The sequence below is a fragment of the Chiloscyllium plagiosum genome, unplaced genomic scaffold (assembly GCF_037043375.1).
Source record: "Chiloscyllium plagiosum isolate Xiang-an unplaced genomic scaffold, Cpla_swu_hap1 HiC_scaffold_20, whole genome shotgun sequence".
NCBI classification, from domain to species: Eukaryota; Metazoa; Chordata; class Chondrichthyes; order Orectolobiformes; family Hemiscylliidae; genus Chiloscyllium; species Chiloscyllium plagiosum.
This window is the reverse complement of record NW_028270158.1, coordinates 28,063,526-28,079,731: the sequence shown is the minus strand read 5'-3', so window position 1 is coordinate 28,079,731 and position 16,206 is coordinate 28,063,526. Positions and strand designations below refer to the sequence as shown.

The window sequence follows — 16,206 nt, the reverse complement described above, 5'->3', positions numbered from 1 at the left end:
ATTCCTGATGAAGGGCCTTTGCCCGAAACGTCGATTTTCCTGCTCCTCGGATGTTGCCTGAACTGCTGTGTTTTTCCAGCACCACTCTAATCTAGACTCTGATTTGCAGCATCTGCAGTCATTGTTTTTACCTGCATTCAAATTGTGACTACATTAAGAAAGTGCCTAATTGACTTGTACACATAAAAGGCTCTATGGAAAGAGATTTATAGTTATTTAACAATAATTTTCAGCGTTATGCAGGAATTAAAATACATCCTCAAGTCTGAAAGGTAAAGTCCAGGTTAGGAACCTTGCAGTAGTTGGAAACTGTTCACAAAAAGGAATCTGTGTGATGGGATCATCTCAGACTGGGAAGATGAAGTCCCGCCCTCCTGTAGTTTGATCGACGTACCAATGCCGCGTTGTGATTGGATACAGGGAACGTCCGTCAATGCATGTGGGCGGTGCTTGCGGGGGTGATAGGTCAGGAACATGGCGATGCCCTGAGGGAGAGTCGTGCTGAATGTGAGTGTCTTTCGGAGCTCAGTGGCTGATCGAGTGAGCGACAGCAGCAGCCGCCCCGTTGGTGTGATTCCTCTGCCGAGGCAGTGGGACGATGTTGAGCCGTCTCTGGGCTCGGGTCCTCCCTCAGTTCAGGCCTGCGGTTGGTTACCAGGTGATGGGGAAGACGGTGGAGTGGCGGCGGCTGTACCCAGCAGCAGGTGGGCGGCCGGAGTAATGCAAACCATTCCTGTCATAACGCAGAGAAATTGGAAACCGGGAATCGATCACAAAGTGTCACCGTATCTCCGTGCCGTCTACTCTGGCCTCTGAGCCTCAGAATTGTAGATTCCAGCCGATTCCACAGACAGGATCCAGGTTGACACAAAAAAGGCATTGCTGAGATTAACTCTTTCAGACGAGGCATTAAACTGAGGTTCCCTCTAACCTCTCAAGTGGCTGCAAAAGCTCTAAACTATTTGAAGAAGAGCAGGGGAATTCTATCGAGAGTTCTAGTATATATTATCCCCTAACAAGCATCACTAAAATGTTATCTAATCATTGTCGTATTGTCAACAGATTGGCTAGAATACCAAAGAAAGAGTCATATTTAAAAGGATCTTTCAATGGCTGTAAATCACTCTCTGGCCATAACCTTTGAAATTTGCTGTACAAGTACCAATGCTTGCTTTCCATACACATTATTGTTAAGAGATGTATAGAATTACGTTGTAAGCAGTATGGAATCCAAAACCGTTATCTCCCAGTTTTTGGTTGTAATCTGTGTTTAGAGTAAAGAATAAGGTCAACTAAATAGTAATCTTGAACTCGGATTTCACCAGTTTCCTCATTTCCCCTCCCAACAGCCTGTCTCAGTCAAATCCATCAAATTCAGCACCGCCTCCCTAACCTGCAATCTTCTTCCCGACCTCTCCGCCCCCACCCCAATCTGTCCTATCACCCTCACCTTGACCTTTTTCCACCTATCACATTTCCGACGCCCCTCCCCCAAGTCCCTCCTCCCTATCTTTTATCTTAGCCTGCTGGACAAACTTTCCTCATTCCTGAAGAAGGGCTAATGCCCGAAACTCCTGTCGATTCTCCTGTTCCCTAGATGCTGCCTGACCTGCTGCGCTTCTCCAGCAACACATTTCCATCTCTGATCTCCAGCATCTGCAGACCTCATTTTCTCTCTCTAAATAGTAATCTAGCCTGCCTGTCAAAACACTTGTTCTTTGTTTATTTGAAATTTAGGATTTCAGTGAATGTTACTGATAGGCAACCTGATGGCATAGAGTACAGGTTCTGAGCACTTCAGGTCCATTCTGCATTGCTCTCAGTGACTGAATAATATACTATTCAGCAAACTCGAGTTATTTACTTGATACTTTGAAAGTGCCTGGAGCATAGCACAGAAGTCCCAGAAAGTTGCGCTTCATTTGGGTAATAGTGTAAATCACTCACGCCATAATTGGGCAGGAATTGCTGCACCACAATAAGAGCATAAGTTGTAGATGCACTGTTGCTATGGCACAAGTTTCAGCAAATTCAGATTCTTTATGTTTGATAAATAAAAGTTATCTAATTATGTTTTAAATTTGCTGATTTCTAGAGCGGAAGAGATTTTTTCAGGATGTTAGCATTTCTCAAGGGGAAGGTAAGATTTGTGTTTTCAGTTTGATATTTAAAAGTGAGTGGTTTTTATTTTGTGCTGAATCTCTTTCAACCAGGCAACCAATGATTGTAACTCTCATCAGAAAAAAATTCTAGAAAACTGTGAAATGTTATTAGACAGAAGTACGTAAAAATGATCAGATTTTAAGCCTATTCCATCATTTGATTAAATATTGAATTATCAGTGGCCACTTTTTTTATTTCATTTGTAGAATTTGGGCTTTTGCATTTATTGCCCATCCCTCGTTACTTTTGAGAAGATACCAATGATCTGCTGCATTAAACAGCTGCAGTGCAAGTAATATGAGTGCACTCAGGGTGCTGTTGCATTGGGAGTTCGAGGATTTTGACCCAGTTAATATGAAGGAATAATCGTTCCGAATCCAGATTGTGTGATGGATTTTTATTGCAACTGAGGTTTTGGAGAAAATTCAGACAGTGCATGTGCTAATTAAAAGTGAGACTGGAATCAATTCACTAGGTTTTATGCATTATCGAAGAAAAGGGAATGGAGGAGAGAGTCCAGAACTGGAGGGCATAGGTTTAAGGTGAGAGGGGAAAGCTATAAAAGAGACCTAAGGGGCAACTTTTTCACGCACATTGCTGATGTGTGTATGAAATGTGTTGCCAGAAGAAGTGATGGGGACTGGTACAATTACAACATTTAGAAGGCATCTAGATGGGTATATGAATCGGAAGAGTTTAGAGGGATATGGGTCAAGTGCCAGCAAATGGGACTAGATTAATTTTGGATATCTGGTCATGGACAAGTTGGACCGAAGGGTCTATTTCCGTATTGTACATCCCTGTGACTCTAAGTTGCTGCTCTTGTGGTCAGTATTTTATCCCTTGATAATCAAAAATCGATTAACTGGACTGTTTGTTTCATTGCTGTTTTGAGGGCCTTTCTGTGTACAAATTTGATGCTGTGGTTGATCTGCTTAACATGCACTATATGAAGATTTCAGGACTTTACTAATATATAATGGGATGTTGTGCAGATGCTCTCCCTGCTGAGCAGGTTTACTTTTGAATGGCTAAGTCGTAGCAGAAGTGTATCCAAAAGTCATAAAAAAAATAGCCTGTGTAGCCATTTAGGTTTCTAACCTGTCATGAGTCCTCCTCAAAGTCACAAATGACTTACTCCATAATATCCTATGTTTGGCCACCACTAACTTCAATCACTGTTCTCTGACGCCACATCTCTCCGGGCAACTATCTAAGGTTGAACCAGTTTGTTCGCAACCTTGATGGCAATACCTGCCTCCGAGATGAACTGTTGACTATATTTCTGTGCATCATTAAGACTGCATATTTCCACTACCTAAACTTGTCTTATCTCCACCCCTGCCTTGCTCATCTGCTGCTGAAACCCACATTTATGCCTATGTTATTTCTAGATGACCATTCCTGCCTGGCCTTCTGGCTTTAAACAACCTTTGGTTCATCGAAATCACTGCCTGAATCTTAACTCACACCAACTCCTGTTCGTCCATCATCCATTTACTTACTGACCTAATTGATTTCAAGTTAAGCAACATGTTGATTTTAAAATTCTCATTCTTGTTTTCAAATCTATCCAGGAGCTCATTCGTGTTTCCTCATTTATGTAATCACTTCTGAAATGTCTGCTCCTTCAAGTCTTGTCTATGTTGTTCCCTGCTTTCATTGGTGACCATACCTTCAACCCTGAACCCTAATTTGTGGAATTCCATTCCTAATTCTCTGTACTTATCAGTCCTCCTGAAGATACTCTTTTAAAATCTACCTCTTTGACCCATTTGGACATTTCACTTTGGTGAAAGTAGTATGTAAATGAACATTGTACTTGTTGCTGAAAGTGCCAGAAGGGACGTGTGTAATTAATCACTGGAGAGGCCTGAACCTCAACACTGAGCTCATTACTGAACTGTTGGCATGCTTCCAGTATACTTGGTAACTTTAGGTATTAACAGGGCGATGACATGTTCTGCAAACTGGATTTATAAACCTTATTGCCTCAAATGTTTGGTCCAATTTCTCTTATGGCAAATTGTAATTCAATTAATAATGCAGTATGATTGAAACTATTTTCTGTGTGGGTCTTTGAGGTCAAAGAATTTTTTCAGGGCAATGGGGAAATACAGAGAATGATAGTATCTAAAGGCATAGTGATGTAATGGTCTCCTGTTCAATGATCCCATGTTCTAAATTATTTCACTTTGCCCCTGGGACCTTAACAAATTGCCAAAATGTGCTTTGAAGATACTGATCGATGTAACTGTGGAATTTAGACAGATTGTTAACCTTTACCATTTTTGTTGAGTTTTGATTCCTACCACAGTGCTCTAACTGGTGCAGGAACATTGCTCCACTTAGATGTAAATTGAAACAACAGATCCACACCCAGAAGAAAAATGATAATTGATGCCTTCAGTATCATGCTTGGCTCCATTTAGTCACGGTTTTAAAGCTGAACCAGACCAAAGTAATTTAACACATTCAAACTTGGCTTACATTTCTACTGTTTAAAGTAAGGAGTGTGAATTAATTTGTTTCACATAATAAACTATATATGTTATTTTATTTCACTTGCTCTGTGATTGGTGCCTTAACTAGCAGTGACAACAAGGGTAAAACTGGCATTCGGGTGCTATAATAACAATGTTAACTGAAAATACTAGATCTATTAAATTGCTGGAGCATATGTCAATGATTTGATGTTTACAGCAATTAACTCTTGTCCTGGCAGGACCACTTTTATCACAGAAGCTGACTTCCAGTGATTTAAGGGAATGTTTCATTGTGTTTGCAGGAGGAGCATTTGAGATAAACCTGGATCGTAGAAAACTGAAGACACCTCAGGGAAAGTTGTTCACAGTCCCCAGTGAAGCTCTGGCAATAGCTGTCGCCACAGAATGGGACTCTCAGCGAGACACGTTGCAGTTCTTCACCATGCATCTGGTAGAATCTGGTTTTAATTATGCTTTTTTAATAGACTGGAGTGTATGAATGACTTAATTTACCCATGTTGTTAGCTTTAACTCTTTGGAACTAAGATAGAAAATACTGGAAAAAAACAGCATTTCTAGCGGCAACTCTTGGGAAGGAAACAGTGTTAACCTTTGAGTTCAGTGATCTTTTAGTAGAACTGGAAAAAGAGAAAATTAATTGGTGTTGAGCAAGTTCAGGGACAGGAAAAAGTGCTAAGAGAAAACGTAAGGAAAGTTCTGTGATAGGCTCAATTGTAAGAATATGTAAAGTGAAGATGGGTGGTAATGGAACAAATACAATAACAATGAATGGATCTAGAGGAGCAATAAAGTCATCACAGAATCATTTATAGTCTACTTTTGGAAGCAGTAGTGATGTCACTGCACTCGTAATCCAGGCTAATTGCCTGGGGTCAGGAATTCAAAGCTCACCACAGCAGCGAGAGGAATTCAAATTGAAATAATCCAAAATTGAAAATTGCTTTAGGAATTGTGATGACAGAATTATCATAGGCTGTTGTAAATGCCCATTATGTGACTAATGTTCTCTAAGGAAGGGGATCTGCTACCCTTACCTGATCTGGCCTACATAAGGCTCCAGAACCACAGCATAACTGCTCTCGAAGTGGCCTGTCAAACCACTCCATCCATGCAGGTGACTCACCATCATCTTCTTAAGTAGAAGCGGACAATAAATGTTGGCTTTGCCATTGATACTAACTTCCTATGAAAAAATAAACCGTGATATTGATCTGAAATTGTATGAAACTATAAATCATCCAACTTCATTTGTGCCTCCCCAATCCTGATTTCATTCATGTCATTGCTGGAGCTACAGAGTGATGGTCAAGTAAAGAGGACCACAATTTTCACAATACCTTTGTTGAGGAAATGCTGCACAGGTGTCCCCTCAAGTATATTCTATAATACAGTTAAGAGTAGGGGAGTTCTGGCCAATTTTAATCCCTCAACAACTATCAATGAAGTTATCGTTTGATCGTATCGCATTCTTATGGAATCTTTTTGTGTGCAAACTGGTTGCTGTGTTTTCGATATTACAACATTGACACACTTCAAAGAAGTACTGGATTGTTGTAAAGCATTTTAGAGCTTCCTGAGTTATGAAAGATGCTATATTTCCTTACCAGATCACAATATTTTGCAAAGCTTCACATGATGAACTTTGAAGTTCCATGATTATTATGTAGGAAAATTATGATTACCTGAAGCTAAACCTTTCTTTGATTAGACAACCTTATGCAACACCGCACTGGATAATCCCACACAAAGAACAAAAGAACAGTTGATTAGGGCAGCTCTCAAATACCTGGATACAGATACTGTCTGGTAAGTCATATTTACTGTGAGTGACATTGTTATATTTCTGCACCACACACCTATATGCTCAGGGCTTGAGAACTGAAGGAACGCAACTGAACTTTTCTTGATACTAATTCTTTTGCAGGTGATGCAGACTAATTTTATGCTGAGAACTGTGGAAAAACTGAAAGAGAATACAGGTGTAGTAATGGGTTAGGCAGATAGGTGATCAGTGCAGTTCAAGTGCAGTAGAAATATATAAAATAATGCATTTTGAAAGAAAAGCTCAGGAAATTAAACAGCGAAGCACAGGAGTAGACTGTTTAACACTTAGAGTCTGTTCTGCCAGCTGGACTGATCTGTATTCAACTGCATTCACCAGTCTTTGCTCTGCATTTCCCGATACCTTTGCAAAGCACAAAATACACAGTTCATTAAATGTGCCAACTTCCAGTAGATAAGATCATGGAAAAGGCATGGTTAGTTTTACAACTGGAATACAAAAACAAAAAGCTGCTATTGCACTGGTACAGGGATGAACTGTACATTTATTGAATATTCTGTATAGTTTTAGGCACTCCATTATAGGATAAATTTTAAAAGAGACAGAAGAGATATATTATTTTGTCTGCACTACGTATCAAAAGGTTTATGTGTGACCTGATTGAGTTCTTTCAGATTTAGATTGGTTACCATGATCAATTGTTTCCACTGGTAGGTGAGATAATTGCAAGAGCATAAAACTACATCCTAAGAATATTTTACAGTCTTAGTAAGATGTAGAGTTCCTTACTCCTTACCTTTATAGTCAGGTAATCGGTCAGTACAGAGCAACCTCGATTATCCAAACAAGATGGGTGGGCACTATTTTGTTTGGATAATCTATTATTTGGTTGTGCCTTTCCTCTGGAGCTTGGAGTTTTTAAAGTCCCCTCCCCATTCAGGAGACGAGGCAGCAGCACAGCGTGAGACCCTGCTCCTCCCATCACCATCCAACACCAAATACCGCCCATGCCCCAACCCCATCCAACATCGCCCCCCCCCGCCCACCCTCAACCCCATCCAACACCGCCCTCCACCCACCCCCAACCGCATCCAACACCGCTCCCTGCCCGCCCCACCCCACCCTGTCAACACTGCCCCCCGCCGCCGTCAACCCCGTACAACACCGCTCCCCCCGCCCACCCCCCCAACCCTGTCCAACTGTCCCCCCTGCCCCACCACCCCAACCATGTCCAACTGTCCCCCCACCCGCCCCCCAACCCTGTACAACACTGCCTCCTGCTTGCCCCCCAATCCCGTCCAACACCACGCCCCCACCCGCCCCCAACCCTGTCCAACTGTCCCCCCGCCCATGCCCCCCCAAACCCATCCAACACCGCCCCCCCCGCCCCAGCCCTGTCCAACTGTCCCCCCACCTGCCCCCCCAAACCCATCCAACACCGCTCCCCCAACCCTGTCCAACTGTCCCCCTCGCCCGCCCCCCCAACCCATCCAACGCCCCCCAACCCTGTCCAATTGTCCCTCCATCTACTCTCCAAACCCATCCAACACTGCTCCCTCTCACATTCCCCCCACCGTCCACCCTCGCCCCCTCTCCAGGGCAACCAGATTGGACACCAACAAGACTGCTGCTGCTGTCGCCTTTATGGGATAGATCTCCAAATAGTATGCATATACACACACATTCACTACTTTTTACTGCAACGTTTTGACAGATTCCACCTTTACCCTGTACAGGACAATGGTGAAGAGATTATCTGAGGAAGGGGCTTTAGGGTACACCCCTCTGTAGAACACCAGGGAAAGTGTGGGGAGAGAGAGACGGCGGGAAGTCCGTCATTTGGAGACGGTGTCTGTTTAATCACGCGATCAGTGTTGGTAACATATCTTTGATGTAATGTTTCTATTGGGACCTTGAGATCTCCTTCGGATAGTCCAATATTCGGATAATTGAAGTTCCTCTGTATTTGGTTTGGGGGTTTTTTTGCCTCTGGTTTGAAAGTTGGTGCAAATTTGCTGATTCAGGTCCATGTCATCTGCCATTGCGCTGGACGTGGTGAACATTTGGTAAAGCAAATAATATTTAATGGAAGCTCTGTACAGAATTCTTGAGAGTTGTATATTCTCCAGGAATCTTTAAAAGGGGAGCTCATTCTAGCTTACAGATGGCACACTGGAATAATTTCATGATACATGAAATATAATGAAAGCTCCAATCAAGACAGTGAGCTTCAACCCCTAGGAACATGTATCTGAAATTCATGCACAAGCTGCCAGACAATCTGAGTAGTGAACACCTGAAGTTTTAATTTGCTGTATGATCAGGCAGGCTTCCAATGAGATTGTAAATCACCTCTGTCCATTTGCACGAGATTTTCTGGACTTGTTTGTCTCGACAGATGGGTTGTGCATTCCATCTTAGTCAGACAAACTCATTAACTTGGTTTGAGGATCTTATTGATGCATTCAAACTACAACATTAGTTAAGTACTAGAGAAGTGTGTCTCCCTGCATTCGGCATTTCATGAGTATATGATAATGAACTAGGGGACAGACGTCTGATTTATTGGGATAAATAGCTATTTGACCAGAAGCTAGACAAACAATTGAAAGGATAAAAATAGGTGATTTGCAAGATTTGTAGATTTGAACCTTCCTGGTTAATCTTTACAATCCCTGTAAGGAGAATGGAGAAGGATGAACTTGCTAATCAAGATTGAGGTGCACGAATGGGCACAAAGTCTAATAAACAATTGTATAGAAAGAGCTGAGTGACAGTGAGAAAAATTGCAAAAGTGGATGAAAATGATTGGAGCTAAGAGATGATTTCATGGCTTTCTTTGATGGATGAGCTTAAAATGGACCTTTCTTAACTACTCTTATTTCTGTTTTTTGACTAGTTACAGAGTGGAGGAGCCACCTGGCTTAGTAGAGCTCCAGAGAAATGAATGGGATCCAGTCATCAAATGGATAGAGAACAGGTGAGTGGAAGAGGATATCCTGAATGCTTAGGACAGAGAGTCAACACTTTGCCTCATCAGTGACAAATTAACATAACCGGCCTTGCTTATTGAAGGGGAGTATTAAACGGAACATTCAATTGGCGTTTTAGTTAAGAGTCTTAATGGAGAATTGCTTCAGTTGATAAGTGGTTATAGAGTCATAGAGATGTACAGCATGGAAACAGACTCTTCGGTCCAACCCATCCATGCCAACCAGATATCCCAACCCAATCTAGTCCTACCTGCTAGCACCCGGCCCATAACCCTCCAAACCTATTCGTATACCCATCCAGATGCCTTTTAAATGTTGCAGTTGTACCAGCCTCCACCACTTCCTCTGGCAGCTCATTCCATACACGTACCACACTCTGTGTGAAAACGTTACCCCTTAGTTCTCTTTTATATCTTTCCCCTCTCGCCCTAAACTTATGCCCTCTAGTTCCGGACTCCCTGACCCCAGGGAAAAGACTTTGTCTATCTATCCTATCCATGCCCCTCATAATTTTATAAACCTCTATAAGGTCACCCCTCAGCCTCCGATGCTCCAGGGAAAACAGCCCCAGCCTGTTCAGCCTCTTCTTATAGCTCAAATCCTCCAACCCTTGTAAATCATTTCTGAACTCTTTCAAGTTTCACAACATCTTTCTGATAGGAAGGAGACCAGAATTGCATGCAATATTCCAACAGTGGCCTAACCAATGATCTGTACAGCCGCAACATGACCTCCCAACTCCTGTACTCAATACTCTGACCAATAAAGGAAAGCATACCAAACACCGTGTTCACTATCCTATCTACCTGCGACTCCACTTTCAAGGAGCTATTAACCTGCACTCCAAGGTCTCTTTGTTCTACAACACTCCCAAAGACCTTACCATGAAGTGTATAAGTCCTGCTAAGATTTGCTCTCCCAAAATGCAGCACCTCGCATTTATCTGAATTAAACTCCATCTGCCACTTCTCAGCCCATTGGCCCATCTGATCAAGATCCTGTTGTAATTTGAAGAAACCCTTTTTGCTGTCCACCACACCTCCAATTTTGGTGTCATCTGCAAACTTACTAACTGTACCTCTTATGCTTGCATCAAATCATTTATATAAATGACAAAAAGTAGAGAACCCAGCAACGATCCTTGTGGCACTCCACTGGTCACAGGCCTCCAGTCTGAAAAACAACCCTCCACCACCACCCTCTGTTTTCTACCTTTGAGCCAGTTCTGTATCCAAATGGCTAGTTCTCCCTGTATTCCATGAGATCGAACCTTGCTAACTAGCCTCCCATGGGGAACCTTGTCGAATACCTTACTGAAGTCCATATAGATCACATCTGCTGCTCTTGTGTTAGGGTGGTCGGAATGGTGTGTTGCTTCCCTGGTGCCAGGATCAAGGATGACTCAGAGAGGGTGCAGAATGTTCTCAAGAGGGAGAGGTGCCAGCAAGAGGTCATTGTCCACATTGGAACCAACAACATAGAAAGGGAAAAGGTTGAGATTCTGAAGGGAGATTACAGAGAGTTAGGCAGGAATTTAAAAAGGAGGTCCTTGCGAGTAGTAATATCTGGATTACTCCCGGTGTGATGAGCTAGTGAGGGCAGGAATAGGAGGAAAGAGCAGATGAATGCATGGCTGAGGAGCTGGTGTATGGGCGAAGGATTTACATTTTTGAATCATTGGAATCTCTTTTGTGGTAGAAATGACCTGTACAAGAAGGACGGATTGCACCTAAATTGGAAGGGGACTAATATACTGGCAGGGAGATTTGCTCGAGCTGCTCAGGAGGATTTAAACTAGTAAGGTGGGGGTGTGGGACGCAGGGAGATAGTGAGGAACGAGATCAATCTCAGACTGGTACAGTTGAGAACAGAAATGAGTCAAACAGTCAGGGACAAGGTAGGACTAATAAATTAAACTGCATTTATTTCAATGCAAGAGGCCTAACGGGGAAGGCAGATGAACTCAGGGCATGGTTAGGAACATGGGACTGGTATATCATAGCAATTACAGAAACATAGCTCAGGGATGGGCAGCTTAATATTCTAGGATACAAATGCTACAGGAAGGATAGAAAGGGAGGCATGAGAGATTGGGGAGTGGCGTTTTTGATAAGGGATAGCATTACAGCTGTACTAAGGGAGGATATTCCTGGAAATACATCCAGGGAAGTTATTTGGGTGGAACTGAGAAATATGAAAGGGATAATCACCTTATTGGGATTGTATTATAGACCCCTGAATAGTCAAAGGGAAATTGAGAAACAAACTTGTAGGGAGATCTCAGCTCTCTGTAAGAATAATACGGTGGTTATGGTAAGGGATTTTTAACTTTCCAAACATAGACTGGGACTGCCATAGTGTTAAGGGTTTAGATGAGTTTGCATTGTCTTTCAGCCACATTAATTGATCAGAGAGCAAGGGAGTCACCCAGAATACAAGATGCCCAGTGTTAATGCTCTGTGATCTCACTGATTTATTTTGTTTCATACTGGTTTTTGCATTTTTCAAACAGATATAATGTTGTGATTGGTACTTCCACAAGTATATTGGGACCAAACATCCCAAAGGAAACTAAGCAGATGTTTGAGCAGCACCTCTCCTCTTACAATTTCTGGGCACTTGTAGGTTAGTGATTTTGTAAGTCTTTGTCATAGCCAGATATTCTGGAATAGAAGGTAAAACTTAAAATAATGTTTCTTTTTCCTTTAAAATGTTGTAATGGCCTAATTGTCCTTGTATCAAGGGCAAGAATCACAAGTTTCATTTCTGTTGTGCCTTACCTACAATAAAACATTTGGAAGCACTTCGGCTTTGAGGAGAAACATTGGGTGTCTATGAAAGGGAAAATAGTGAAGATCGTAAGTGCATAGAGTAGACTGGTGTTATAATCAAAAGATTCTGGAAGTAAGAACACGGGCATAAATATGCAGGCTGAATGAGTGTTCCAAGGGGCATGATCACAAATAATCAATCAGTGTTTAACGATTGGCGATCCAGATAGACGAATAGGCAAATGGAAATTGAGAATTAGGAATGAGATTGTTGTTTTCAAAATATTCACCTTGTTTTTGAAGAATACAGTGAAATAAATGGTGGATTAGCAGGATAACAATCTAACAGACTGTTCTGAACATGCCTTCCATCACATTTACTGCTTTTCAATGAATAGACAAATAAGGCAAAAGGTTTTAATGGATTTCTATACAATGAGGGAGGAACTTGCCTTTCACCCCTACAACTGAAATTCTTTTTATTCAATCAGACATTCCATTCTTAAAAACAACTATTCTGATTGGGGAAGAGGGTCATTTGGTATTCACTTCTCGCTTGCTAATTGCCAACTACTCAACCTTTTTAAATTTACAATCAGAAGAAATCTTTGTTGAATTCACTGCCCTGCTTATTTTTGCTGTTCATGCTTTTACTTTTATAGGTCTGGAATATGTCATCCATCAGTTGAAATCAGTTGTTCTTTCATTAAATCTGATTGACCGAAACTTGGATGTGGAGAGAGCTGTTTTGCTGTCTCGACTTGAGGAACAATATCAGGTGAGAATGATGTTGTTGGGTGCTCCTCCAATCCTCAGACCTTTAGTTACTCAGTGACATTGGTTTGGCCTTCTGCTCCCTGCATTGTGAAGCATGCAGGCTATTCTGTGTTGTACGTAAATTACGGAACCTAATGTGCGAGGGTTGTTTGGTTATAATCATGACTGTGGAGAAATGTGGGTTCTCTTTGGGTCTGTTTCATTGAGTTGTTTGAACCAAAGATGCGAGCAATTTGAGACCAAGCTTGCTTCTTGTAGGATAACTGAGAATACAACTCAGTTTGTGATGAGAAATCCATACCCTCTCTGGCAGTGCAGGTAACAGCCCTGCCAAGTATGCAACACATCAATACAGACTGGGAAGATCCCCTAATACATGTGTTTAAACATCAATATATTCTCGGGGTATTTACAGGATGGGGTACAAAACACTTAGATCAGATATGAAGGTAGAAAAAGGTGGTGGATTGGCTCTGTTAATTAATGATGGTATTAGTATATTAGAGATGGCTGGCCTAAGTTCAGGAAACCATAGAGAAGTGGCCTACATCCTTCATTGAAGCTGATCTCTGCCAATTTGAGGTAATGGTAGTGTCAGAACATGTTGGTCTGAAGTTTACAAATTGTGGGTGAATACTGTTCTCCTGATGGCTCACAGAACATCATGTATGTCCAGTTATAAGTTGTTAAATTTGTTCTAGATCTGTCCCAGTTACCACAGTAGTAGTGTCAGACAATGCGACACATCTTCAATGTGAACATGCGCTTTCATCTCCATGAGGATTGTGTGTTGATCACTTCTACCAATACTGTCATGGACAGATGAACATGTGGCTGATAGATTGATGAGGATGAGATCACGTTGGTTCTGCGTCTCATGAGTTCCATCACCACAGGCCATGTAACCAATTTAACAGCTATGTTCTTTCGGACTTAGTCAGTAGTGGTGCTGTTGACCCACATTTGGTGATGGAGATTGATGTCCACCTGTGTAGACTTTGTCTTTGTCACCCTCAGTGCTTCATCCAGGTAGTCTTCAACACTGGGAGTACTAATTCATCAATTGGGTAGAAAGTGGCCTTGCCTATGTTTGACTGACACTTCAGTCAGTGTGGTAGACTCCCTAACTATATATCACAGTGCTACTGCCACTTGTATTGGTTCTGTCCAACAAGTAGGATAGAGCTTATCCAGAAATGATTATGTTTGTATCTGGGACATTGGGTATAAGACATGTTTTTGGGGACATTACTATGTCAGAATATTGCTTGACCATTCTGTGGAACAGTTCTTTCAATTTTGACATAAGCCAAGTTCTTCTAATAGAGGGCTGAGACAATGGCACGGCAGTTTCATAAAAAAATTAACGAATTGCTGTAAATATTGAGAGTTGAACCTCAAATGTCAATTCCAGTAGTTTTTATATAGATTTTCTTCTTTCAGGAATGCATGTGGGAATGATCTTGGATCCCATAACAGGAGGATCCCATGACTTTGGTTTTTGTTGTGCCCTTGGTTGAGTCAGCATGTTCTGTTTCAACTGTGAACATACTCAACCAACAAGCAAATACGTGTTTGCTAATGCCTGTTATCTTAAACTGTGCTAATCTTTTACATAGTTTCAGATTGGAATTAGTATTATAAGCATAAAAATGACTCTTGTCCACATCTTTTATTTCCCCAGATTGAAATGTGGGGAAATATTGAATGGGCACATGACTATGAACTGTATGAGCTTCGATCACGCACAGCTGCTGGAACCTTGTTTGTCCATCTGTGTTCAGAGAGCTCTACTGTCAAACACAAGTTACTGCAGGACTAAAGCAACCAATTGTCTGTACAGTCTTGGGTGGATAGTTGAAAATCTACGATTAAATTTAAAATAATAAAATGTGGTCTTTCAGTTTGAACAGCCGTATTTGTTAAGAATTTTTCATGTTCAAAGAATTGTCTCTTTTTTTTAAGAAAAACTGCTTGTATTTAATTAAATTACTGATTCCATGAAAATTTGGGGATTAATGATTTGATGTATATTGTAAAAACTAAACACTAATATTTAACAGCAGTAGTCTTATTTGTGTGAGCATTAATTTTCAAAAGTCTGTGCTGTATATTATTCTTCTCAAGGATGTTAAAGTGTAGTGACCAGAATACTGGATGCAGTATTTTAGTTGTTTACTACTAACCAGAGCTTTAGATAAGTTCACCACAGCTCTTCTGCATTTTTATTTGATACCTCTATGAGGATGTATTCCATATTAATCAATTTTTGTTCATCATCTTTGCTATGTCTTGGCAACTTGGAGATAATCAGCAATTTTTAAAAAGGACCTTAGAAACAGACTTGAGGGTATTGAGACTGACTGTATTGCTCTACTGAGAGAATTGGAATAAACTATAGGTTGAATGGCCTCCCTTTGTACTGCAAAGCCTCTGCTTTCCCTTGCCAGCCTAGTAGTACAGTAAAACACTTCTGAGGCTTCAATGATTTAAAATGCAATGCTTTAGGAAATTGCATGCACATTCTTCTGTGATAACTGATTTATTTTTGTCATTTACCAATCACAGCATTGGTAGTGCATTCCACAGAGGGAATAATCTGTCAGTTACTTTCCATTATCATCCCAAGTACTATTTGTCTTGTTATTTGCTCATTGCTTTCACAGCAGGAGCCCCACTTTGTTCTCTGTTGATCATATTATCACTCAACAATCTATGAAAGATATTCTGTAATCAACCTGTTCAGACATGCACTTATGCAGTTCTGGAAAAGATAGAAATTGATCCTTGGCCTTCTGGCTCAGAGGCCAATTATTCACATTAACTCCATTAGCCAATTTATTTGTATCTGCTCTTACTTTGAATCTAATGTTTACTATTTCATTTAAAAATTTAAAAGGCATTTGCTTTCTTTTACCACAGATGGTTTGAAATTTGTAGTTTAGTATTTACTTCTAAAACTATTTTGCTTTTTCAGTTCAAAATCAACATTGTTGATTTAGCTTCAGCAAACTCCCTAATTATTGTATCACAGTCTCCTGCTTCCCAGTTAACCCCTCAATCACTCATCCCATCCCTCTTGCAAAGTACTTGAGTTTATAAGGGCTTTATTGGCAGGCAGCAAAACATTTGCAGAGGAAAATAAGTGTGTATAACCCATGGGCTGGATTTTCATTAAATCTTGCTGGCTCGAAAACTCTACTTGATTTCTA

At 41.1% G+C, this 16,206-nt stretch overlaps 1 protein-coding gene across 2 annotated transcripts; it reads left to right on the top strand.

Annotated features, from left to right (window-relative positions):
• Window positions 1-445: 445 nt before the first annotated feature.
• Window positions 446-15,406, top strand: atpaf2 (ATP synthase mitochondrial F1 complex assembly factor 2). 2 transcript variants are annotated; one of them, XM_043711798.2, is made up of 8 exons: window positions 446-704; window positions 2,096-2,140; window positions 4,952-5,100; window positions 6,379-6,476; window positions 9,353-9,433; window positions 11,959-12,071; window positions 12,880-12,995; window positions 14,679-15,406. In XM_043711798.2, the coding sequence occupies exons 1-8, from the start codon at window positions 599-601 to the stop codon at window positions 14,814-14,816; spliced, it is 846 nt and encodes a 281-aa protein (XP_043567733.2). In that variant the 5' UTR covers window positions 446-598; the 3' UTR covers window positions 14,817-15,406. The 2 variants fall into 2 exon arrangements, with proteins under 2 accessions (XP_043567733.2, XP_043567734.2); XM_043711799.2 differs by lacking the exon at window positions 2,096-2,140 and having other exon boundaries at window positions 475-704.
• The last annotated feature ends 800 nt before the right edge of the window (window positions 15,407-16,206 follow it).